This window comes from Peromyscus californicus, unplaced genomic scaffold, assembly GCF_007827085.1.
Source record: "Peromyscus californicus insignis strain IS unplaced genomic scaffold, ASM782708v3 Scaffold_5__1_contigs__length_169319896, whole genome shotgun sequence".
NCBI classification, from domain to species: Eukaryota; Metazoa; Chordata; class Mammalia; order Rodentia; family Cricetidae; genus Peromyscus; species Peromyscus californicus.
In genome coordinates, this window is record NW_026294573.1 from 156,090,313 (window position 1) to 156,115,373 (window position 25,061).

Below are 25,061 nucleotides of genomic sequence, written 5' to 3' on the forward strand. Positions count from 1 at the left end.
ATTTTTCTGAAATGCCCTAACGCGAAACGTGCAGATCCCACAAAGAGCGACGGTGAAGAGGCTTCTCCTGAGTTTTCTCAAAGGTTCCTGATGAACTCTTTTGCACATATATACTATTGTGAATAATTTCTTGTACATCTGCAGTGTTGTAAGAAATTTTCTTTTGGAACAAGAAAGTAACAAAATGAAAAGATTGTGAACTTTTTCTTCCGTGTACGGCTGGCCCAGCCCGGACGCTGCCCGCGGTCGCAGCGCCACCTGCCGGACATCCCAGTCCGCAGCTAGTGACTCCGGGCTTCTCCACCTTAGCGGGCGAGGCCTCGTCCCGCCAAGTACCAGCTTAAGCCTGAGTAAAAGGTCCACGAGTGCCCGTTAAAGCCAGCTCCGCGCTGGATTAACTCCTCCCTTCTAGGGCGGCTCCTCCAGGGTGGGCGGGGCCACGGCAAAGGGGGCTGGGCTCCGCTGAGAGGGCCGAGCGTGAAGGGCGTGGCTAAGAGGGACGAGGGCTGTACGTGGTGGGCGTGGCCCGGCTCGGGGTGGCCCTTGCCGTGGGTGGGGTTACGGCTAGAAAGCGCTCACCTAACTGGCTGCTTCTTTCCGGAACTTCCTGTGTCTTGACTTTGTGGATGGCGTCACCGGGAACCTGAACAGCCGCGTGCGTTTTGCAGTTTGGTGAGAAGCTTACGAGGTTTTTCGGCGCGCTGGGGTGAAATGTCTGGGGCCCAGGCAGGGCGTGCTGGGACTTGGGGCTGCGGCGGCCCCGAGGGCTCTGTCGTACGGACTTCTCCGCCCGCTGCCTAGTACTCGTGGGCTATGGACCCACCCGCCCAGGCGGGCCTGAAACCTTGGGGCCACCCCTTGGCAGGTTCCCTGTATTTGAACCGTCTTCATCACAATTTTCAAGCTGTCAGCTTTCCCAATCCTGGCCTCCGTTAGGTTGTTCGTCTTCTCGAACCATTCTGTTTCTGGCTTAAGCATCTCTCTTGTCTTTGGAGTTAGTAACACCTTTGCCTGTGTATGCTTTATGTTGATGTTAGTATTTGTGTATATAAAATGCCTGTTTGCTTGGCGTATGTGTACTTAAATACTTATCGATTCTTTATTACTTCAGGCTTAGTAACTGATAAGTGGATAAGAGGTTAGATGAGGGATTTTAGAGAAATTGACTAACTTTTTAGTTTTTTGTTTACTCTTGTAATCATGTATTATCTACTGCCTATTTATTTATTTATTCTTGTTTTTTTCGAGACAGGGTTTCTTTGTGTAGCCCTGGCTACAGGCTGGCCTTGAACTTACAGAGAAATTCCTCCTGCCTCTGCCTCTTGAGAGCTGGGATTAAAGGCGTGCACCAACACCACCCACCGCCAAGCTTTTTTTTTTTTTTTTTGATTTTTTGAGACAGGGTTTCTCTGTGTAGCTTTGCGCCTTTCCTGGATCTCGCTCTGTAGACCAGGCTGGCCTTGAACTCACAGAGATTCACCTGCCTCTGCCTCCCAAGTGCTGGGATTAAAGGCGTGGTCCACCACCGCCCGGCTTTTTTTTTTTTTTTTTTTTTAACAAACAACAACAACAAAAAATTAAATCTTGGCAAACTGCATCATTTCTTTCTTTAATCTGTAAAATTGGGTTAATAGTACCTACCACAAAGGGATGTGGTGAGGAATAACTGAGTTAAATCACATGAAACATTAGTCTAGTGACTATATATAATAAAAGCTCAATAAATGGTATTTATGTAGCAACTTTTAAAATAATCAAAACTATGATGGACATAAAAGTTAAAATTATTTGTAGTTCAAAATATAAGCAGTTTAACCCTTTCTTTTCTAGACAATGGCCAAGAACAAATTAAAAGGGCAGAAGTCCAGGAATGTATTTCATATAGCCAGCCAAAGAACCTTCAAAGCTAAAAATAAGGCAAAACCAGTTACTACTAATCTTAAGAAGGTAAGTATTCTGACTTTTTTACAAGCAAAATGTACTTAGAAACTACTGAATAATGGGATTTTGTTATTTAAACCAGAAATTGTCAGCATTTCTTACTAGGCAAGATTATTTTTAAAATATTAAGATAAATAACCTCCCTTTTAAAATACAAATTAAAGAGGGGGGCAAAAACAAAGAAACTGCACGTATGAGGTCCCACACAACAGCCTAATAGCTGTATGAGACCACAGAAATTACTGTTAAGACAGTATGCAGGACAGAAGTTCTTATGAGCTCACTTTGAAGTATATTCAAGATTCCACTAGCAAAGCTGAACAATGTCCACCAGCAGCTTGCTAACTAGAAACTTGGAACTTAAAAGCCTATAAAATGGAGCCAGGCTGTGGTTACACCCCTTTAATACCAGCACTCAGGAGGCAGAGGCAGGTGAATCTCTGAGTTTGAGGCCAGCCTGGTCTACAGAGCGAGTTCCAGGACAGCCGGGGGTACACAAAAAAACCTGGTCTAACCCCCCCCCCCAAAAAAAAGCCTATAAAATGAAGAATACAAAATTTGAAAAGGTTTGTCTTTATTCTTCAAAATAGGTGGAGAGATGGCTTAGCAATTAGAGCATTTATTGCTTTTGCAGAGGACCAAGGTTGAGTTCTAAGCACCCCATGGGGGCTTACAGCTAATTCCAGTTCTAGGGGATCTGATATCCTTTTCTGGCTTCTGTGGCTCCCTGCATACACATGGTGCACATAAACTTATGCAGGTGCATACACATATAAATAAAAATAGTAAATCTTTATACTTCAAAATGCCTGAGAATTTTCATGGCTAAGTAGATTATGTATACTCTTAGAAAGTTTCTTAGCTTAAGTACTAAGTGAGCCGGCTCTCCAGGATGTAATAGTTGTCATAAAAGTCCACTAAAAACTGACTTATCTCTCTTAAGAACTGGGATACACTTTCTAAAGGAGATTTGTAATCTAATTATAATTATAAAGGAAGTAAAGTTGGGTAAGACAGGAGTTTGGAGAGAGTTTTCCACTGGGTTTTCTTTGTAGTTGCAGAGACCTAAATGAAAAAGAGCTAATACTGCAGAGTGGGGAACCCGAGGGCAGCATGTTCATAGTCTATGAGGAATATTACTTTCTTGAGCTATAAGACAGTAAAACTTTTATATAAGTGTAGGATCAGAGAAAGGGCATATCTAAATAGGTAGTTGGAGTTAATATCAAATAATTTCTTCAGAAAGTAGCTTTATTAAATTTTACATAAATGACAGCTTGAAATTTGTGACAATGAATTTAATGAAGCCAGTCAGTGAGTTATGACTTTAGTCAGATTAAGATCTGGACTCAGAATGGGTACTTAGCCAGGTTACCAAGCAAATTTTGTCAAGGTACGAGAGGCGAGAGAGGTGACGGGTGGGGGGCGTGGGGAGGAGAGGGGGTGGTAGAGGGAGGAGCTATGTTGTCTCACAGGGGCAGAGGGTAGAGGTCCATTGTTAAAAAGATCCTGCAGAACAGGACCTTGAGACAAGAGACCATTAGACTAGATTTATTGAACTCACTGAGCAGAGATTCCATACATAGAGTGGTCAGAGTTTTTGAATTCACAAAGCAGCAGATAATTGTGGTATTTCTGGATGACAATAGGGAATAAAGTCCAAACTTTCTGACTAAATTTCCTTATAAGACAACAGTAGTTTTTGTGTAAAATATCTACTTGGTAGAGTCAAGAGTTTATAGATTTCTTTTTTAAAAACTTTTTTTTAAAATTTTGTGTCTGTGCCACATGCAGACAGGAGTAGGAGAGGGTGTCTGAGGTCAGAGGACAGCTGCATGTGTTCAGGATCAAATCTAGGCTGCCAGGCTTGCTCAGCAAATGCCTTTACCTGCTAAGACATTTAGACAGTGCAGTACTTTAACAGTTATGAGATTCTAAGATTTTTTTGTTTTTACAGATAAACATTATGAATGATGAAAAAGTCAACAGAATGAACACAGCTTTTGTAAATATACAGAAAGAACTTGCAAACTTTTCAAAAAGCCTTTCTCTTAAATCTGTGCAAAAAGAGCTGGTAAGTAGAAATTAGTTGCTTTCATGACTGATAAATTGAAGGCTAACACACTTGAATAAGTAATTTTTACCTGGTGTTTTGGTGTATATATAGCACTGTAAGTCATATTCAGGCTCAAACACTAAGTCTGATATAGAATTTATTGTATTTCCTAAGGGACTCTAGAAGAGTTAAACTAGGTAACAGTTTGTAGTCACAGTGGTTTAGTTTGCTGTTACTTAAGTTTTTGTTTTTTAAACTTTCTTCCCTTTGATTCCTCAGAAGCCCCGTGAAAATGAACCGGCTAATGTTGATGAAGCGACAAGACTAATGGCTCAGTTGTAACCTAGTGACAGAATATCACATTCCCCCAAAGGTCAATAAACCGAATGCTCATACAACTTTATTTTTTTAATCTTGTTAATGTACAGGCATTGGCACATTTTAAAAACAACTACATAACAGATCTTTCCTATACTCTAGGAAAGTGGAATGTCAGAAGTCAGCAAACTGATAAGACTTAAAGTGCTAAAACAGAAGGCACTTCACAAAGTCTGTTCACGCAACAGTGACGTCCTTCACTCGCTATGTGGCAGTGAATGTCTGAAGGACACATAGATAGAACTTTGTGGCAGTAAAAACATAAAGACAAATAAGTGATCTTCTGGGCAATCTTTTGTCGTGATGACCTGAAGCCTGCTTTAACTTTCCTCAGCAGAGGAAGCTACAGCAGAATTCAGCATTGAAAGAAACTGAATATAATCACGGGAGGGACATGCCGGTAGACAGTTAATCACCCCCCCCCCCCCAAAGTAGTCAGAGCCCTTTCAAGTTTTGTGAAGTAAAAAATAAAATGTTAGGGAAGAACATTTCAGAATCAGCGAACTAAAACGGTGTTACATTCATAATTTTAAATACTTAGGTTATTAAGAATTCTACAATGTTACAGTTAGAGGTAGATAACAGTCCCAAGTTTCCATGGAATCTAATAATTTAGTATCTGAACATCAAACAAATCACAAACTCCTTCATTATCATCTAAATTAAAATTGTAGTCATCTGCTGGGGTAGGAGAAAGCCGTAAGAGAGGAAAGACTGCAAAGGAAAAACAGATTCATTGTTACAGTTGGTTTCCACAGGCGTTATGATGATTAGCATAAAATTTCTCACAATTCTGAATCCAAACTTACACAAAAGCCCAGCAAAATTATTAATTAGCATACTACAGATGATTTTTAATAATTATTTCATATGATACCCTGGCTAATGTTAGTAATAGTTCAAAGTGATTCAGGTGGGCAGCTTGAAATTGCCTGTGATGGGAATATGTACAGAACTTCATTGTGACATACTATTCAACTGCTCCTAGGCCAGTATGTGAATAGTTTTCAATGAAAGTGGTAAGTATTCCTTTTGGGGTCTTTCCCTAAAAATGCAAGTAAATAAAAATTCTAAAAGATGCCTAGTATAATCTTGAGTCACATGGCATTTACACTCTAGGATAGTGATATATATCCAGTAGTAAAATCTTCAACTACTTACCATCAGAAGACATCAGTTCATCAATGATGTCTCCACTAATAGATCCTGTTGAAAACATAAATGTGATAGAGGCAATTACATTTCAGTAGTGGTAGTCACATCACTAGTTTGATTGGCAGAATGAAGTTAAAGACTCCCCATTCTTCTAAAACTGAATCTGTCACAAGTGTGATATAATTCTACTCACTTAACAACACTTCATTTCTCCTGTTCATTTCTCCATATCTTATACATCAAAATGTACTTGCTTTACCTAAACAATATTTCTCCTATCTGCTCATTACTTCTCTTTCCTATCTCCCTGGTGGCACCCTATTCTAGTCTTACATTGTCTCTGCTGTGGCAACTGCAAACATCTCATCTTCAATCTCTGAAGCTTCTGAAAAGCTATCCTCTGCTTCCCAAAAGCACATTGTTTCCAAGTCACCCTACCCTCAAGCTCACCAGTGCACAGCTAACTTCTATTTTCCCTTGTACAAATCTTAGCTGGTTTATTAGCTAACATTTTCATCTGATACTCCAAACCTGTAATGTGGCCCCAAGTAACTTCTCTCACTTTCCCAAATGGTACACAGAAAGGAATCAATTATTATTATTATTTTTTAAAATGCTCTTTGGGAGCAAAGGTACCAATTAGGTTTAAGCTAAAGCATATACAGTTTGTTTACCTCGTGTATCCCAATTAAATTGGAATTAGTACTTTCTTAAAGACTATACTTGTGCATCTCTTCAGCTATAGTGTATAAACTTATAGGGAAGAAGCAAGGTATATGTGACACAAAGCTAAAAACTAACCTATGTCCAATTAAAATCTAGCTTCACTGTTACTGATTATGAAATTTCAGTAGATGCAATGAGATATATCCCATTAGCAAACAATACAAATTATATAATACAGCTTTTTATATCTGCAGTAACTTCTGTATTTGCTTAGAAACAAAAGTTCTATATAGTCTAAACATTGTAACTGATTAGATAGATACTCCTGTAATGTGCATATACACATTCATGCATACAAATATGGATTTCATATGACATCCTGGCTAATATTAGTAATAGTTGAGTGATTTGGGTAGGTAGCTTGAAATTGCCTGTGGTGGGAGTACGTACAAAACTGTTGATTGTGACACACTGTTCAATTACTCCTGAGCCAGTGTGTGAATAGTTTTCAGTAAAAGTGGTTAAGTATTCCTTATGGGTTCTTTCCCTCAAAATTCATATACATATGCATACCCATATATGTATTATGTCTAGAAAAACATAAAGACAGAATTTGCTTTAAAATCTTCCTTTATACCTATTCTAGTAACAGGTATATAGAATATAGAGGATACTAAATTAAAACATTGAATAAGCTTATTTTGCCTTTTATCTAAAGCTCTCTGATCTGTTTGAGGTAGTCACCTGAAATTTTTAGATCAAAGACTTTCTACCAACCTGAAGATATTTCTGTAGCTGGTGTCTGCTGGAAACTCTGGCTTCTTTCAGAAACTTGCTGCTCAGGCAGGTTCTGAGCAGCCATGGTGGATTTCTGTGGAGTCATTGATGTTGAGGACTGGGAGGAAGGCTGTGTGAGGTCATCAGGTGGGGGGACAGGAAAAACCACCGGCTTAGATGAACTGGACTCTTTATTTATAAGCAGCACATGGATAGGTCCTGAGTGACTCTTTAAATTTATCTGGTATTTCTTTTGTCCATTCTGACCCTTTGAAGTTATTGGGCATAAACAAATAAGTATTATCACTGCTAGCTAACTTGACACATTAAGACAAAGGCAAAGTCATTAGAATCTAACAACTCAACTCACATGAAAAAGTCACTGGGTTACAACACAGGAGAAAAGACCAAGTAGAATAGAATTCTGAGGTCTGTAAGCCACTTGCCCCTAAGAGGAACTTTGTAAAAATGGCTATCAGTTATGAACTTCTAAATAGTCAGTCTGTCCTGTCCTTTCCTCTTTCCTTGTCCGTGTTGTTCCTTGTTTCCTTTTCCTTCCCTTCCACTTCTTCCCCGTCCCTCACTCTCGTCTTCACTGGACAGACTTTCACTATGTAGTCCAGGTTGGTTTCAAAACGGTCTCTCGCATGCTGGGATGATTACTACATGCACACACCACTATCCACTTTACTATCTGTAATGTTACCTGGTTGTGCTCAGTAATGTGCAAAGTGGCCACATGCGTGAACTACAATCTCTGGCGTAAGCTACCACAACTGTGGTCATCTACATCCTATTTGAATTTACAGACTGCACAAACCAAAACTTTTCCAAGACAATTGACCTGACTTCCTACATAGATAACAAAATTCTTTCTTTTCCAAAAGGTAATTTATTTCATAAAGCTTTAAAATATAGTTATATAAATTCCTAAATGCTTTGAGAACAGGGGAGAAGGGAAGTACAGATTCATTCAGCTACTTTTACCAAAGTATTGAAGAATACTTAGTAATTCGATATCAGTGCTTTCAGATATATAAATACCAATAACTGAAAAGTGTCCACACACTGTTTGTTCTTGTTTAGTTCAAGAAAATACATTTGTTTCTCTTGAGACAGTAGATCTATTTCTTCACTTGTATAAAAGCTATCCTACATACCATTTCTGGAATAGGTACTTCGAGCTGTGTGCCAGAAGGTGCCTGAATGGCCAATAGTGTATCACCTGGTAAAATAAAATTAATAAATACTTAACAACTGTAGAATGCTATAGATCATAAAAGACAAGGTAAGAATGAGACAAAAGTATAGAATCAAAAGTGTAGATTTAGTCACAGGCTTCCAGGTGTGGTGGTACATGGTTTTAATCCTAGCACTTAGGAAGTGAAGGCAGGAAAATTAAGAATTTCTTTGCTACAGAGTGAGTTCTAGGCCATCATTGGCTAATTAAGAAACTATCTCAGAAGTTAAATAAACAGAGGCTAGAGGTGTAGCTGAGTTGGTAGAGTGCCAGCCTATAAAAAAGGCCCGGGTTCTATCCCCAACACTGCAAAAATCAGGGGTGATGGCACATGCCTATAATCCCAGCACCAAAGAGGAAGAGGCAGGAGGGATCAGAAGGTCATCCTTAGCTATATAGTGAGATTGAGGCCAACCTGAGACCCTGTCTTAAAAAAAAACAATAAATAACCTAGGCCAGATGACGTCAGTGTCAATAAAATGAAGGCCATAACAACATGGCTGTGCCCTGGATATTAAATAAGGACAGGGCATACATGTTATCAGTAGCTTTTATAAGTCTCAAGCATTCTCAGGGTTGGCTGCTACTCTCACTGAACAATTCAGGTCCTTAACTTTTCTTTTACTTGTGTTCTGTAAAGTCAGACTGTGCAACCCTTTAGCCTCATATAAATATTGGTTACTTAGAGCAGTCAAACCATTTAAACAACAGGACACTAGAAGCTAAGTATAATAGAGTAACTGGTTATCCTTAGGCAAATTTATTTTTGAAGCCTATTTTGCAACAGAACTTTTATGCAATTCAGGTTAATAAAGCTCTCCCTAAACTTCACTAGAATGTATAAGAACTATGCTGGCAAAATAGGACCATAAAGTTATATGTATTTTCAACAGTCTTTACATGGAAATTCAGTTTGCATTAAAAAAGAATTTGACAAACTGATTACTCTGTGTGGGCAATACACATGCTATCCTTTTAGTAAACATGCATAATACAAATATGCACAGAATTTTAGTTTATAATTTTGGAAAGAGTCTCATCCACTTTAGCTAATATATCACATTGTCATTTCAAGCTTTAAACATGGGAAGCAGAAGCTGGAACAGGATTAGGAATAAGATTCCTGGTTATAAAACAGATTCACCTAACTTTCCTCAAGAGTTCTCTGCATTCCACCTGTGACTAGTACCTGCTGTATACAGTTGCATGAAACAATGCTTATGTTTCAAGTTCCAATGCTCCTGTGACTTTGAAAAGGCTGCTAAATCCTGCTGACTTAAGTTCCTCTTCCCTTGGCTCCTGTTCCCTAACACACATAAAGTAAAAGCTGTGAAAAAGGTTACTGCCATGAAAACAGAAATGTAAGCAGCCTATCAACACTCCACTACTGAGAAAGACAAAAATATTCACAACTCCTGAAAATACTGTCAGGCTGAGTGTGTATGGAGAATTGTGAGAAACTACAGTCAACAGGTTGCTGAGAGGAAGAATGTGATCGCTCATGCCTTTAAATCCCAGCACTTGGGAGGCAGAGACAGGTGGATCTCTAAATTAGAGGACAGCCAGGTCTACAGAGTGAGTTCCAGGACAGCCAGAGATATACAGAGAAACCCTGTCTTGAAAAACCAAATTAACAGATAAACAAATAAATGGAAAAATGTAAAAAAGGCTGACAGTACTCACCATTAAAGCAATTGCAGATGTCTTCGTGAGTTACATAGGAAAACGTACTGTCATAAGAGTTAAGGAACAACATTTATATCAAGGCCTGCACACTTAAGTTAATCTAACTGAAGTCCAAATTGAAATCAAATGAGTGAAGGTGCTGCCACTTGGTCAGACAAAAGTGCAAGTCTTTAGAAAGACAAAGACAAAGGTCTGTAGGCAGAGTTTCTATGTTTTGCTCTAATAAGCAGCTGTTCTGATTTGTGACATCTGAGGACTTTTGGGGTATGATGGAAAATGGTACATATACTAGAGATGTGTGTGCATACAGAATGGATGGGAAAGAGCATTATCACTGTGAGTGGAGAGCGGCCATACAGGTTAAATCTTCTTGGGTAACTGTTTATCTTTAATGCAATGCATGACAATAGAAAGAAAGAGAGGAAGCTCTGGAAAACAAAATATATTACACTCATAGCTCTTAGAGACTAAAGTGTCACAGGCCACATAGGAAATAGAACAGTGTGTTTAGAAGGCAGGAGAAAGCACTAGTCCGGAATCTTTATTTGAGTCTTCATATAAAAAGCAAGGCAGGGAAGGGAAAACATTTCAGAATTGGTTAGTCTGAATAATTTTGACCAACTCTTTTCTATAGGATCCCAGGTTGCCTTTTCCTGGCCCTGGGATGAGGAAGTCAGAGGAATATTGCCTCCTGGATGTGTGGGCCAGATGGAGGTGGTATGGTACAACTCCGTCCCTGGCTGAGCCCTTGCCATTTCTAACAATTAGCTAAATCCAGGGCAGTCTTTCCTAGACAGAAATATTTTTTGACACACCAAAATATCACAACTATGTAAGTTATACAGCATAAGTACAGTCATGGTTTAAGAGACTTGTAAATGGCCAAAATCTTGTAAAGCTATATAAAGCAGGACAACAAATTCTAGATCACTTCACTGGTTTCTGAATCTTCAGGTTCCACAGGACACAGCTTGAAAATTCCCATTGTTCTCACATGATTATGGAGCTCTGACCCCCACACAAAAGTAACAAGTAAGACAACATGATGAATGCATTGTATACATTACTCAAATATTTCTGTGAGGTGGGGAAAAATTGCGAAGTTTCTGTAAAAGTACAGGTAAACAAATACAAAAGAAATCTCCACGGTCTCTAAGCATAGACAGTGATGTGTAAGGAACACATGGCCTGCATTATTAATATCCCTCTATGTAGTAGGAGAAACCATTCTTGGGTTAATATTAGGCAGGACTATAATAGTAATATCAAGGACTATAAACTTTTGATAGTCCTTTAAACTCAAATTATTTTTTCAAAACTGAAAGCTGATAGGTTTTTGACTGCCCTACAATTGGACATATTTAAAGCACCCTTACATACTTAGCAATAGTATTCAGACCCTCACACTAAGCTACAATGCTGCATCCTGTTAGTCAGTATGCTGAAGGGACATATATCTTTCCCCCTCACTACAACACAAGAATGTTAATAATACAACTTAAAATGATAGTATTTTTAAAATACCAGTCTAAGTTATTAGAAAATTATAAAATGTTATGTTCATTTGTCAAACTTAACTGCATAAGCATCAGGTAACTGACTTGAGACTAAAGAAGCACTGCATGTATACATTCTGCAGCTATGTATATAACTTACTCAGAAGGATATTTGTTATTAATGGAGTCTTCCATCACATTTTTGATGCTTTGCTGTAGCCACAATTTCTGCTGGTCGAGTTCTCTTTCCTTCAGTTCTAGATCTTCAATTTCAGCTTTAAGAAATCTTAATCTATCTATAACTTCTTTAGTATTACAGCCAGCACCTACACCCCTTAAAAGCATGAGAATAAATACCCACAGGTTCAGACACCCATTTAATATCATTTAATTTTTATAGTAATAAAATAGACTTATACATTAATCAAGATGAGTTTACACTCTTCTGAAAACCACACATTAAAATCCTTACAAAACTTAAACATCAAAGCTCTATACATCCTTGCTTGGAAAATTTACTGACAGGGGCTGTAGAGATGACTCAGTAGTTAAGAGCACTGGCTGCTCTTTCAGAGGACCCGAGATTCAATTCCCAGCACCTACATGGCAGCTTACAACTGTCTGTAACTCCAGTTCCAAGGAATCTAGTATCCTCACACAGACATACATGCAGGCAAAATACCAATGCACATAAAAAGTAAAACAAAACAAAAAACTAAAGAAGACAAAAAAAACCCACCACCACCACCAACAAAAAAACACCTTTCAAATAACAAGAACAAAAAATTTTGATGACAAGAACCATGTTTTAGAAATGCTTAGTATGTGCTAGAGTGGCTTTTATCACTTGGAAGGCCAAGCTAGTGACCAAGGTGCCAAAATCACACCAAAGCTAAACGGTTATTTAAGTCTCCTGGTGTACCCTGAGGTGCTGGTAAAGCTAACCTGTAAACATCTGGTTTGGGATAGAATTCTAGCAAAACAAAAAACTAAGGCCGAAGGAAGTACTCTAAAAACAGAATGTATTTGTCAGAAGCACACAATCATGTCCTAGCTAATACATGAAAGAGTGGAGAGAGCAAGGAAAAGATCCAACACATAATGAACAGATAGGCAAGCCCAGGGAGCCTGTCCTGAGGAAGAGAATCTGGTGTGATTGGCCAGCTAAAACTGAGCATTTAAAGAAAGGTTTAAAGCTCGATATCTATCTAGTATTGGGTAGGGTTTGTGTGACTTACTTCCACTGGATACTGTTCTTTGATTTTTTTTCAATTAGATCAATTCCTTCTAAGACATTGGTGATATCATAAATTCTTCGCTTTTGCCTCACAGCCAAAGTATCTGCAGCCTGTTTAGGACAAAGAGCAGAGAAAGCACAGTGTATAATTTAAAGTCAGAGAGAGAGTTGACTATCAAGGTCAAAATACGAGAGTCCAATCCCAAATTTGACCCACTCAGTATCTTGAGAACATTAGCTAGATATATTTGAAGCATTTCCCAGACTTTGCAAATACCAGAGAAATTATCCCATCTAAACACTAGCAGATGCTAGAGAGAAGAAAAAAATATGGACACAACATATGGCCCCCAAAATAAAACACAGTAGTAATTTTTGTCACCTTACAGACTAAGCTGAGGAGGAACTACTAATTGTTAATCTGTCACTTCCTATTTCTCATCAAAAGACGGCCTTACTCTATGTATCTGGACCTTTTGGCAATTAAGGAATAAGAGTAGTTAGGATTATATGCACAAATTATAAATCTGTTTAATAATGATTTGCATTTTTAAAGCTTTATTGCATGGATGAATTATCCCACCTAACAGTATTAATCAACAAGAAATAAAAATCTCTAACACAGTGGTGATTCTAGCAATGATTTTTAAAAAGCATGGTGGTTTCTTTCCTAGAAGGTAAGAGTAACACAAATATTATTGAATATGATAAGATAAAAAGGTCAATTTTTGAATCTACTTTTAAAAAAGGAACTACTTGTTTTATATAGGATAAGTAATGAAAAGTTTTTGTCTGAGTTTATCAAATGTTACTGGACTGGACATTGTAAATATATTAATGGAGTTTTTGTCTGAATAATAGACTAGACATCTTAATGTAATCTTGACTGTGTATATTGTATATACTTATTCGATATAATTTTTCTTGTATTAGTGATAAGCTTTAATTTTAGACAAAAAAAGGGGAAATGTGGTGGTATTGTGTTCCCCAAAATATTGGGCCCTCCTACATCAATCATTAATCCAGAAAATGCTCTACAGATTTGCTTACAGTCCAGTCTGATGGAGGAATTTTCTCCATTGAGGTTCCCTCTTAGGTGGTAACCCTACCTTGTGCAAACTGACAAAAAACCCAACCACGATGCCCCACATCCAGGTCTCTCTAGAATGGGACTCGTGTCTCCAACAATAGACCAGGAGAACAGGATGTGCAGTGATAGGAGCAACAGGTTTTTTAGTATCCTCAACTCTGAGTTGGCATTGTCTGAATTCTACAGAATGTCTAGAATCTCCTAATCTCCAGAAGACTCTTGACTCTAGGGAATCAAAACTTAAACAGGACTGGGACTAGCCACGGTCACATAGTACTCAGCAGAATCTTTACCATCTCATTTTCCTTCACAGAATTTCTGTTCTTGAGTTTGACTTTCTTCTGATTAACAGCAGCCTACTGCAAAGTAGTCATTAAAAAAAATTATAAAATTAAGAATGTTCAGCCGGGCGGTGGTGGCGCACGCCTTTAATCCCAGCACTCGGGAGGCAGAGCCAGGCGGATCTCTGTGAGTTCGAGGCCAGCCTGGGCTACCAAGTGAGTTCCAGGAAAAGGCGCAAAGCTACACAGAGAAACCCTGTCTCGAAAAACCAAAAAAAAAAAAAAAAAAAAAAAAAGAATGTTCTTGCTTCTTTCTGAAAAGGATCTCAAGAAGTGACCCAGAGTTCTGCCAGCCATGGTTCTGTGTTTTCAGTATCTACGTACACATGCACCACATCATTCACAGCCATAGCAACAGCTTCTGGTATCTGGTGTTGCACTGTACACATAGGATCCAGACCATAAGAGCTGTCTTTTTTTTTTTTTTTTGGTTTTTCGAGACAGGGTTTCTCTGTGTAGCTTTGCGCCTTTCCTGGAACTCACCTGGTAGCCCAGGCTGGCCTCGAACTCACAGAGATCCACCTGGCTCTGCCTCCCGAGTGCTGGGATTAAAGGCGTGTGCCACCACCGCCCGGCTAAGAGCTGTCTTTTTATGACAGATTATAATTACATTTCTTCCTTTTTTCTTTTCTTCCCTCCAAACCCTCCCATGTGCCCCTCCCACTTGCCTTCAAATTCATGACCTCTTTATTCAATGTTATTGCATGTATGTATGTGTCAGTATGTATATATATTCCTAAATATAACCTGTTCAGAGCTCACCACTTGGCACTGGATAACCAATTGGTGTGCTCTTCCCTAGGGAGGACCAACTCTCCTGTTCCCAACTTTCCTCAGTTGCCTATAGTTCTTTGTGTAGGGCTGAATCCTAGTGGGCTTTTTCTTGTCCACTCTGGAATATTCACTGGTGTCCTCCTTGTTCAGCTCATGTTTGAGCATTCATGTATGTGAGACTTTATGGGTTCTGATATCACTAGGAGAGAGACAGCAGACCTTCTCGGTCATTGTGAAGGTTTCAAGGTTTCAGCTTTTAATTTTAGTGACATGGAAAGCCACCAGGCAGCTTTAAGCACAGGGATGATGTGACTTCATGTTTCAAAATGTCCTCTCTGTTTCCTATAAGGAGAATCTTGTTGAGAAGAAAACAGAAGAAAGGCGATCAATGAGAAAGGCAATGGCAACAATCCACTATAGGTAGGAATACAGATGGAGTAAACTAAGAAGGTGATGATCAGAGGGGACAGTCTGAGTAGAATCTGAAGGCTCTGCAAGCAGCAGTTCCTGGCAGAGAGGAGCCAAGGATCACTCAAGGTTTTGTTTGTTTTTTAAAGTTATATTTATTGGGGGGTGGGGCATATGTGCCACAGCTCATGCATGTAAGACGGGACAGTTTTGTAGAGCTGGTGTTCTTCTTCCACAGGCCTGGCAACAAATGCCGTTGTATACTGAGTCATCTCCTTGGCTCAAAAGAGTTTTTGACTTGAACAGCTGCAAGTGAGGAACACCACTGTAGGAACAGGTTTGAAGCAATGGAAGTCAGGAACTTAACCTTGGAGACTGTGACATCCCAAAGGAGATCACTGGGCATGAGAATGTAGGCCATGAAGGAGACGCCAAAGCTATAAGGGAGGCACGGGCTAGACATCAATTTTATTGTCCTCAGGAGACAGACATCTCAGGAACAGTGGAATCCACAAGATCCACCTAGCAAGGGAACAAAGAGTATGAGAAATGAAGAACAACCTGACACTGACACATGGGGCACGAACGCAGGAGTTGTGGAATCCAAAGGAAAGGAGTGTAAGGAGAGGCCGAACTTGCCATGCACTGCAGTGAGGGAAGGTTCAGAGATCCCCAGGCACCTGGGAAAGAACTAGTTTGGCAGGGGAGGAGGGATCTCCTGGAGGAACAGAAGGAAAGCTAGCATAGACAGCATATTTGAAGTGGCATGCTGTAAGGAGGAACAGAGACAGAAGACCATATCTGTAGGAGCTATGGGGTTTTCAAGAAGGTTTTTCTTCTTCCTCTTTCTCTTTTTTCTTTTGAAGATAAGTGCTATTTCAACCTGTAAGTATGCTGATAGGAATGATCTGGCAAACATAGATAATTAACAACACAGAAGAGCATTAAAGAGACCATTAGGACCAACGGGAAGGCATATTAGGAACTGAAGTCCAGCACTGGGCTGAGTGCAAATACTGTTACATTAGTAGACAAAACAGCAGACGTTTCCTTCCTAGTATGTTTGATTTTCTCATCAGCTTTGGGGTAGATGGATGGAAGGAGAAAAGAAAAATACTGACATAAAATAGTGGACAGTACAGAAGGTGTTGTGCAAATCCTAAGTGGTCTTATTAATAAGAAACCCGGAGCCAGATACTGGAGTAAATACTGAAAGATCAGACAGACAAAGGAACAAGCCACTAGAGAAACTTCTCATCACCACCAAATCCTCAGGCTGAATGGAAGGCAAGATTCTATCTCCAGGAATCCTGACTGAAAGCCTGAGTCCTCAGCCGAAAAGGCTGTCTCCTCACACCTTATATACCTTTCTCTGCCCAGCCATTTCACTTCCTTCCTAGTGCTGGGATTAATGGCTTGTGTGCTTCCCAAATATTGGTAGCAAAGGCATGAGATCTCACGTGCTAGGGTTAAAGGCATGTGACTTCCAAGTACTGAGGTTAAAGGTGTGTGCTACCACTGCCTGGCTCTGCTTCTCTCCTAGACTGGATCAATCTCATGTAGCCCAGTGTGGCTTTGAACTCACAGAGATCCAGACAGATCTCTGCCTCCAAAGTGCTAGGATTAAAGGTGTGTGTCACCTTTAACCTGGCCTCTTTGTTTAATCTAGTGGCTGGCTCTGTCCTCTGATCTTCAGGCAAATTTTATTAATAAGTAAAACAAAATATCACCACATGAGGAGTGTAGATAGTACCTTCAAAGTTAGTGGTCATGAATTTGAAGGGAGACTCAATATATTAGTTATTTTTCTGATGCTGAGATAAAACACCATGACCAAAGCAACTTAAGGAAGAATTTATTTTGTCTTATGGTTCCAAAAGAATAAGATCTATCATGGCAGGAAGACAGGGCAGCAGACAGGCACACTGACCAGCACAGAAAGCTGAGGGCTCACATCTTGAAACACAAGCACAAAGTAGAGAGCACAAACTGGAAGTGGCAGAGGCCTTGTACTCTCATATGCAGTAATGTACTTCCTCCAGCAAGGCCACTCCCCCTAAACTTCCCAAACAGTCCCACCAACTTGGGCCCACATGTTCAACTCTTTGAGCCTGTGGAGGGCATTCTCATTCAAACAACTGCATGCAACAGCACTGCATTTTTCTCCAGTCCTTGAACTGCTCAGGTATACCAAGGAGGTGGGCAGGGATTAGAATCACCACCCTCATCTCAAGCTTTCTACTGTGACTGGTAGATAGGGCATCGAGTTTATTTTTAAAATATTGCAATTCTATAGTCTGAAAGCCAATAAAGGGAACTATAAAGAAATCCATAAAAGTTGCATCTAACTATCATACAACCAGTTTATAGCAAAAATAAGCAAACCTTAAGAAAATCCCCTGGGGGAAAAAAAAACTATCTCCCAGATAAGTATTAGATGTTTTCCACTCACAAATGGGAGATAAACAATGTCTACAGGCAGAACAGTATTCAAGCTTCGGATGCTGTTACCAGGTGGGCAAGCCAAATGAATTATAAACTAGGACCAAGGAGGCAGGATCTAAGTGCCACAATGTTGCATTTAAAGAGGTAACATAAAAACAAGTTCAGATAACTTCCTGTACTTCAAAGCAAGTTCTTTATTCTCTTCCAGGTCATAACAGTTAACATATAAGCATTCAGTATTCTAGTGACTGAGATTTAGAAATTTACATTAAGACAGGAGTCAGAATCCAAAGTCAAAGCAGTGTTAACAGCAACGCTAGCTATATAAAACCAAAGAAATTCCACCTAAAATCAAGGTTGAGGGGGCTGAAGTAATGGCTCAGCTGTTAAAGAGTGCTGGAGGACCTGAGTTCAATACCCAGCACCCATGTGGAGCAATTCACAATGCCCTCTTCTGATCTCCAAAGGCACCTGTATAAACAGGGCAGACACCCACAAAACCACGCAGACATATAAAGAAGAAAGGAAAAATATATCTCAAAGTATTAAGGGGGAAGGTTCTCAAGTGATGCACCAAGGTAGTCTAGAAAATATTTTAATGAGAGTAAAAAAAACTTCAGATGTGACACATGGTACAATGGTTTGAAAGAAAATGGCCCCTAAAGAGAGTGGCACTATTAGGAGTTTTGGTCTTGTGGAGTAGGTGAGGTCTTGTTGGAGGAAATGTGTCATTGTAGAGGCAGGCTTTGAGGTCTCATACATGCTCAAGATACTGCCTAGAGTCTTATACCACTTCCTGCAAGATGTAGAACTCTCAGCTACCTCTCCCGCACCATGTCTGCCTGCATGCTGCCATGTCCCACCATGATGATAATGGACTGAACCTCTCTAAACTGTAAGCCACCCAAGTACATGTTTTTCTTTATAAGAGCTGTCATTGTCATGATGTCTCACAGCAATAGAAACCCTAAGACACATGGCATTTCATGCTAACCCATTTCCTTAAGTTAATTATTACCTAATTTCAAACACAACTCATTATAATTAACATGTAAAATGCTTGATTTTAACCTATAGCAATAGGGTAACTGAGGACTTTATAGATGTTATCTAATGTAAAGCTCACAATAACTCTGCAAAGTAAGTGTTCTCATTTCATAGAGAAGCCCAGAAAGCTAAAGAATAATAAATAAGGACAGCATTTGACATTAGTCCTATATTCATGAAACAAAACTGTGACAAAACATTTTATACAACTTAAAAGACTTTAAATAATTTGGGCATATGAATTCAATATATGCTTGTACTGAACAGGGAATTCAAGTAAAACTCAAGTATAGGTTCCATAAAGGGTAGATAAAAATGGCAGAAAAGCAGAAATTTAAAATTCCACTTATTTGCTTACTGAAAATAAAAAACTCATAGATATTTAAGTCTATGCCTATGAAGATAGTATCTCATAAAATGGTGCTTAAAACATCAAACTGTAGGGGCTGAAGAAATGGCTTAGCTGTTAAGAAGAGCACTTGTTGCTCTTTCAGAGGATCTGGGTTTGGTTCCTAGCACCCACATGGAGGCTCATAAGCATGAGTAACTCCAGTTCCAAGGGATCTAAGCACCTCTTTGGACTTCCACTGGCTCTGCATGCAGGTGGTGCACATAGATACACATGAGGCAAAGCAGCAGTGCAAATAAATAAATCTTAAAAAAAAGAGTAACTTGTGCAAATCCCTACTTAAATCCCTAGCACAAAAAGGAGAGGGTCATTTGCCCTAGAGATGTTAAAATGCTATAAACCTGTGAAGAAGTGGGAGTACTTAAGGGCAACAAAGAAAATTCCTGGGAGAGGCTGATCTGTTTTCAGTGGGTCTGGAGGGGCCATAAATCAACAAGGAAATGAAATACCAAAGAACTGCTGACTCTAAGAGCAGAAGGGCCCCTCCAGAAGCAGCCCCGTTTACTTATACAGTAAGTGTTTCAATCCCACATCAATGCTCTGCCCCAAAGAAACTGCACCTAAACATACCCTCTGTGATTGGTTACTCTGACTGCTACTGTACTTATGTATTTTGAAATAGATAAGCTTTGAATATTTTTCTGATGCTATTTTTAATAAACTCTGTACAAGTTTTTTTTTTTTAAAAGTTTATTTCTATTTTTCTTACACAGGTCACCAAAGAATAATCAAAAGAGAAGGAAAAAAGGTATTTGATAGTGTCTAACTAGGAAAATCAGTGATCTTCTGAAATCTATAAACTGAAATCTGTAGAGATTGTGTGCCTGTATCCACCAGCTGTATAGTTTGAAAATCCTTTTCTAGAACTATTATTTTGGCTGGCATACAGAGATTTCACTGTGACATCTGTCATTATAGTTAATCTGTTCCTAACTGACACCCCCGCCCCACTGCCCTCCCTCATCTCTTGCCCTCTTGCTGTGTTCTCACATGGTCTTTTTATGTGTGAACTGCCCTGCTGGTTCTGTGTCTCCAAATTTGCTGTCACAAGGAAACTGATGAGATTTCCTTAGGTCACATCCTGATAGTGTCATTTAACTCAGCCTTCCTTTAAGAAACTACCTTCAAATGTAGTTTCATATTAATGAATGGGGTGGAGGGCACAAGTTTTGACAATTCAGCCTATATCCCCATTAATAAACTTGTGTTCTATATTACCATATCTTCTGGCAGACATTTTCCTGCCTTGTTTCTAAGAATCTGAGTACTCTTAAATACTTCAAATTAAAATCATATAATAGGGTCTGGAGAGAGAGATCAGCAGTTAATAAGAGTACTGGCTGCTCTTCCAGAGGACCTAGGTTCAATCCCCAGGACCCACATGATGGCTTTCAACCATCTGTAACTCCAATTCCAGGGGTCTGATGCCCTCTTCTGGCCTCTGCAGGCTCCAGGCACACATGTAGTGCAGACATACATGCAGGCAAAACACTCATACACATAAAATAAAAATAATAATAAAAAAAAAAGAATTGTATAGCATGTTTGTTTACTCATGTAAAATCTTCAAGGATCATCTCCGCAGTACAGAATTTCTTTCTAAAACAGAAAAGCTCCTCACTGTGCCATCTGAGTTGCCCATCTTTTGACTATTTGAGTAATACCAACATGAACATGGATTTTACAAATACCTCCTATTCCAGACCCCACTTTCAATTCTGCAGGCATATACTCAGGAGTGGTGCTGTCCTAAAGCAAGTACTGAAGCCTTCCTTGCTCCATACATACCTCCCTATGTCAACTACCTCAGACTCTTGTTACCTACTGAAGCTTGAGGTTGAATACGTCCCATCTGGGTGTGTGTGTATCAGTTAGGTCATTTGTTATATTTGTGTCTGGATCTGGGAGAGAAGAGGCACCAATACTTAGGTGTCATTCAGGTAATTGTAACTTAAGTAACCATAATGCATAACATACACAATCCAGATTATGTTTGCAAAGTTCAAGATGGCAGCAAAATGGCAAATAAAATATTGTAAAGTATACTGAACAGGAATTTTCAGAATACACACCCACACTCTTTAACAGTTCAGTTATTAAGCTACAGGAAAATAAAACACTATTTCTACAGAATCTGCCATCAGTGCCCTCCTTTTTAGACAGATGCCCATTGCCTACCATGTTAGTTTTATTCCAGAGAAGTAAAATTTTGTATTTTTCTTTACAAAAAGGAATCCATGATACAGAGAGACACGTGAAAACTTAAATTTTTAAGGACTACTAAAACGACAGTACAGCACAGAAAATAAGTCTAATGACCAATCTCACTTGATAGACCTAACCCAGAACTTTCCTAAATTTAGTGTATCAGGCTCACAATAGGGTGAGAATATTATGCTTACCATCTACACAGTCCTGATTATTTTACAGCCACTCAGGATATTTCATGGGAAAGTTAATATATTTTTATATTTGTGATTTTCACAAAATTGGATTCTTTTATTAAAAAAATTAGGTGCAAAACCTGTATCAGTAGCTTATACAGAAAAATGTTCTTTCTTCAGAGTTAGAATAAAAAAATAATGAATGAGTTTTATAATTTTCAGATAGAAATGTATTATTATCAGAATAAGTCGATCTTTAACATGTATTATCAGGATATCTTAATGATATTTCATAATGATGTACTATGAGAAACATCACTAGGAATGCCTCACTGTAAGTTGTTTTATATATAAGATTTTATTTTTTATTAAGAAATTTTTTATTCATTTTACATAACCAATCACAGATTCCCCTCTTCCCGCCCCTATATATAAGATTTTATGTGTATTTATATATGTGTGTATTTATGTGTATGTATAAATAAAATGTTTTTCTACTTAGGAAATAGAATACTCCACTGGTCTCTATAAGTCATCAACCCTTATTAGTACAGAAATCTATGAACTTTTCTTTAGGACAGATCCAAGATAACCGAAATAAGACTCTTGAATATCAAACTTGTGCTATTGGATGCCTGAGCCTGCTGCCACACAGGGGAAAGAAGCCACATGACAAAGTCTGGAAGGGCAGACAGAGTTCATCTTATTCTGAGTTTTGAGCATGTTTCAGGACCGAATCATCAAACCCCAGCTTTACTCGGAAAGCCCCGGAATTCCCTGATTTTTTTTTCATTATTGACAATCACTGGCTACAGCTGAATTTAATTCTGAACAGCAGATTTCAATGGATGTTTTGTAACATCAGGGGTTTCTCTGCTGACCTCATTACTCCTGGTGAAATTGGAAAGCATACCGTTTGAATTCATTACAATTTGAATACTGTAGAAGCCCATTAAAGTACTTTTAAGGAGGTAAAGAGGTTGAGAGAGGGGAAGGGGGAGGGAGAAGGAAGGCAGAGAGAGACTATATGAATGAGAATACAAGTAATTTCAAAAGTGGCAAAAAAAAAAAAAAAAAAAAAGGTCCCAGGAATAACATTTCCAAGTAAAAACGGACACCCATAGGCATCTATACTCAGGAAGAGGGGGAGGGGGCAATCCCAATGCCAACAAACCAGTGCCTCCCACTGGGCCACCCAATGCCAACAAGCCAGTGCCTCCCACTGGGCCACCAAGAGGAGGACACTCAACATGAAAGTTCTGGAAGGCAGGCTTCTCCAGCTCAGACACTATTCCCATTGCCTTGGGCACAGAAGTGAGGATGGTAATGGCTTCAAGCCAGGAAGGTGACATGGTACTTAGTCCCTGGATGCTGCGAGTTTTCCCAGGACAGCCAGGTAAAGGAGTCACAGAGGCGATCCGCTGTGATTGTAGACTCCTTAGTAATTTTGTTTGTTTTTTAAAGTATTGGCTCTTTCTTAACTTCAGTGTACTGGCTGGATTTTTAATTCACGTGATCACATGCTTTTTCCCCCTCTGTGCTGTGGATACAAATCCTGCCAGGAACGGTTAAATCACTGTATGACTGAACAGCTTCTGATGAACGTTGTTTGAAAAAACCTGAACCGAAGAAAACATTCTTATAAAACCAGATTATGTTTACTAAGCAATTCCACCGCTTAGTCTGGAAGTCACAAAACTCTCCGTGCGACTGCAAATCTCCCATCTAGAAACCCTAAGATTCCAAATTAAGTCAACAAATTGAATCTCACTTCCTGTTGATGAAGAGTTTCCCCTTCTAAAAACTATGATTTTAGCGGGAAAGTGTGGTAAGTTTTCTCGTTTTCCTTTCCTTCAGAAGAACTGGCACTAAGTTCTTCAAACAGTAATAAAGTCCTACAAAGCGGTCCATTAAGGCATCAGTTTCCAACACCAAACCAACCCTGAGTGAGTCCAGAGCAAAGCGCGAATTTCTGGGTGCTTGGGCCTCGGCCGCCGCGCTCAGGGTGCTCCTTTGTGGCCAGGGCCGCGCGGCTACCCGCCGGTGGGGGCCCCGCGTCCAGCCCCCCTCTTCCACGCTTCCCGGTGGGCCCCGACGCCTGTCCGGCGTCCGGGTCGGCGTGTGGGCGGCGGACCCAGCTCCCTCAGGCCTCGCCCCCGCATCTCCGCCCCCGCTCACCGCTTTGAGATCCAGGACGCCGTCCTGCGCCTCCTGCAGCAACGACACGAACTTGGTGGTGAGCAGCCCCAGGCTCTTCTCGTGCCGGCTGCTGCCCGCCGAGAGCGCCGCGGGCGGCTGCGAGGATGGCGCCCCAGGCGGCGGCGGCGGCGGCTGGGCCTGGGCCTGCGGCGTGGGCTGAGCAGAGCTCGCGGGCTCCGCCGCCGCCATCGCCGCCGCCCGCCCGCCGGGAGCCGCGGGGCCGCAGCGCAGACGAGGGGCGCGGACTCCGCTCCCGGCCCTCGGCGCCCCTCGCGTCCACCAGCCGCCCGGAGCCGCGAAGAAGGCGCGCGGGACCACAGAGCGCGCGGACTCGGGCGAGCGCCGCGAGGGTGGGCCTGAGTTTAAATGGCAGGAAGTGACGCCGCCCGGCGTTGCCTAGAAACGCACTCTCCGCGGAGGGGAGTCCAGCGAGCGGTGCCCTGGACTGTGGTCCCGCCGACTCCCGCGCCCGCAGTCAGGCCTGCGGCTCTCGCGTCCCTGGTGTCTCTTTGGCACCTACATCAGGTGCAAGTGTTGTTAAGGTTCATCTTCGCGGGAATAGGAGAACGCGGCGTCAATCCTCAGTCCTTTGCAAAGCCTGTAGAAGGCGGTAGATTCCCAACTCTTGCCTTACCTGCCTTTAATAGTGTTCTTTACCCAATTATATTGCTTTGTTTCCCAGTAATCGCATTATTTAGGCACTCGCAGCAGCATCGTGTGCTTAGTGATATCCTAAACTATGGATGGTTAGTGAAATCACACAGGAATGACAGGAGGAGATGTGTTCCCACCCTTCATTTTACTTGCAAACTTGAGAATCAGGATAAAAAAATCTTTGACAACTTGGTGTTAGCACACATTGAATAGTGTTCACACTTAACAAATACTAGGTGACTAAAAACATCATTTGGCAGGAAATAATGGAGGACATATCCCACATGAAAGAATGCCTAATTTAACAATAGAGAGAAAAAAAAATCACCAAAATGAGAGGGAAAACTGACAGCATCAACTAGTAAATCCTGGAAACCGTTTCAAACAAAAATGCTGTTTTCCCTTCACAGACGTTAGTTTATTAGCCAATATTTTAGTCCGAAGAACACAACAAAATTTGGGATAAAGAATCTAAAATAAATTGAAAACAGTTAATACAACTGCTTAGGTAATTTCATATTAAGCAAATCAACAAATTTTATGAATTAATATTATAATAGAAAATGTTTTTTGAGATTTTAATTAAGGAACTTGTGTGCTAGGTCAAATTGATGTGAAATAAAATTATTACTATTTCTAAAACAATTTATGTGTTTTAGCTCAGGCTGCCATAATATA

General features: G+C 40.1%; 2 protein-coding genes across 11 annotated transcripts; one reads left to right on the forward strand and one right to left on the reverse strand.

Moving 5' to 3' along the window:
• Positions 1–246: 246 nt before the first annotated feature.
• Rbis (ribosomal biogenesis factor) lies at positions 247–22,041 on the forward strand. Of its 8 annotated transcripts, none has more exons than XM_052718408.1 (5): positions 247–672; positions 1,831–1,947; positions 3,899–4,015; positions 15,187–15,257; positions 19,860–22,041. In XM_052718408.1, the coding sequence occupies exons 2-5, from the start codon at positions 1,834–1,836 to the stop codon at positions 19,900–19,902; spliced, it is 345 nt and encodes a 114-aa protein (XP_052574368.1). In that variant the 5' UTR covers positions 247–672; positions 1,831–1,833; the 3' UTR covers positions 19,903–22,041. The 8 variants fall into 8 exon arrangements, 7 of the variants coding, with proteins under 7 accessions (XP_052574368.1, XP_052574367.1, XP_052574371.1 ...); XR_008213950.1 differs by lacking the exon at positions 247–672 and adding an exon at positions 679–1,032 and having other exon boundaries at positions 15,187–15,374; XM_052718407.1 differs by lacking the exon at positions 247–672 and adding an exon at positions 679–1,032.
• On the reverse strand, positions 4,372–24,395 carry E2f5 (E2F transcription factor 5). Of its 3 annotated transcripts, none has more exons than XM_052718404.1 (8): positions 23,709–24,395; positions 12,634–12,743; positions 11,568–11,729; positions 9,897–9,940; positions 8,134–8,198; positions 6,974–7,103; positions 5,537–5,581; positions 4,372–5,089 (listed from the first exon to the last, which is right to left on the reverse strand). In XM_052718404.1, the coding sequence occupies exons 1-8, from the start codon at positions 23,916–23,918 to the stop codon at positions 4,980–4,982; spliced, it is 876 nt and encodes a 291-aa protein (XP_052574364.1). In that variant the 5' UTR covers positions 23,919–24,395; the 3' UTR covers positions 4,372–4,979. The 3 variants fall into 3 exon arrangements, with proteins under 3 accessions (XP_052574364.1, XP_052574363.1, XP_052574365.1); XM_052718403.1 differs by having other exon boundaries at positions 6,974–7,241; XM_052718405.1 differs by lacking the exon at positions 11,568–11,729 and having other exon boundaries at positions 6,974–7,241; positions 9,897–9,943.
• Positions 24,396–25,061: the final 666 nt, after the last annotated feature.

What these genes read in the sequence shown, in the direction of transcription:
- Rbis (XM_052718407.1), top strand. An exon ending in TTACTACTAATCTTAAGAAG is followed by an intron (nt 1,948 to 3,898) that starts GTAAGTATTCTG and finishes TTGTTTTTACAG; the next exon opens with ATAAACATTATGAATGATGA. An exon ending in AATCTGTGCAAAAAGAGCTG is followed by an intron (nt 4,016 to 15,186) that starts GTAAGTAGAAAT and finishes GTTTCCTATAAG; the next exon opens with GAGAATCTTGTTGAGAAGAA.
- E2f5 (XM_052718403.1), bottom strand. Translation starts at nt 23,918, where the DNA reads ATGGCGGCGGCGGAGCCCGCGAGCTCTGCTCAGCCCACGCCGCAGGCC. An exon ending in AAGAACAGTATCCAGTGGAA is followed by an intron (nt 11,730 to 12,633) that starts GTAAGTCACACA and finishes CATGCTTTTAAG; the next exon opens with GGGTGTAGGTGCTGGCTGTA. An exon ending in AGCTACAGAAATATCTTCAG is followed by an intron (nt 5,582 to 6,973) that starts GTTGGTAGAAAG and finishes TGTTTTCAACAG; the next exon opens with GATCTATTAGTGGAGACATC.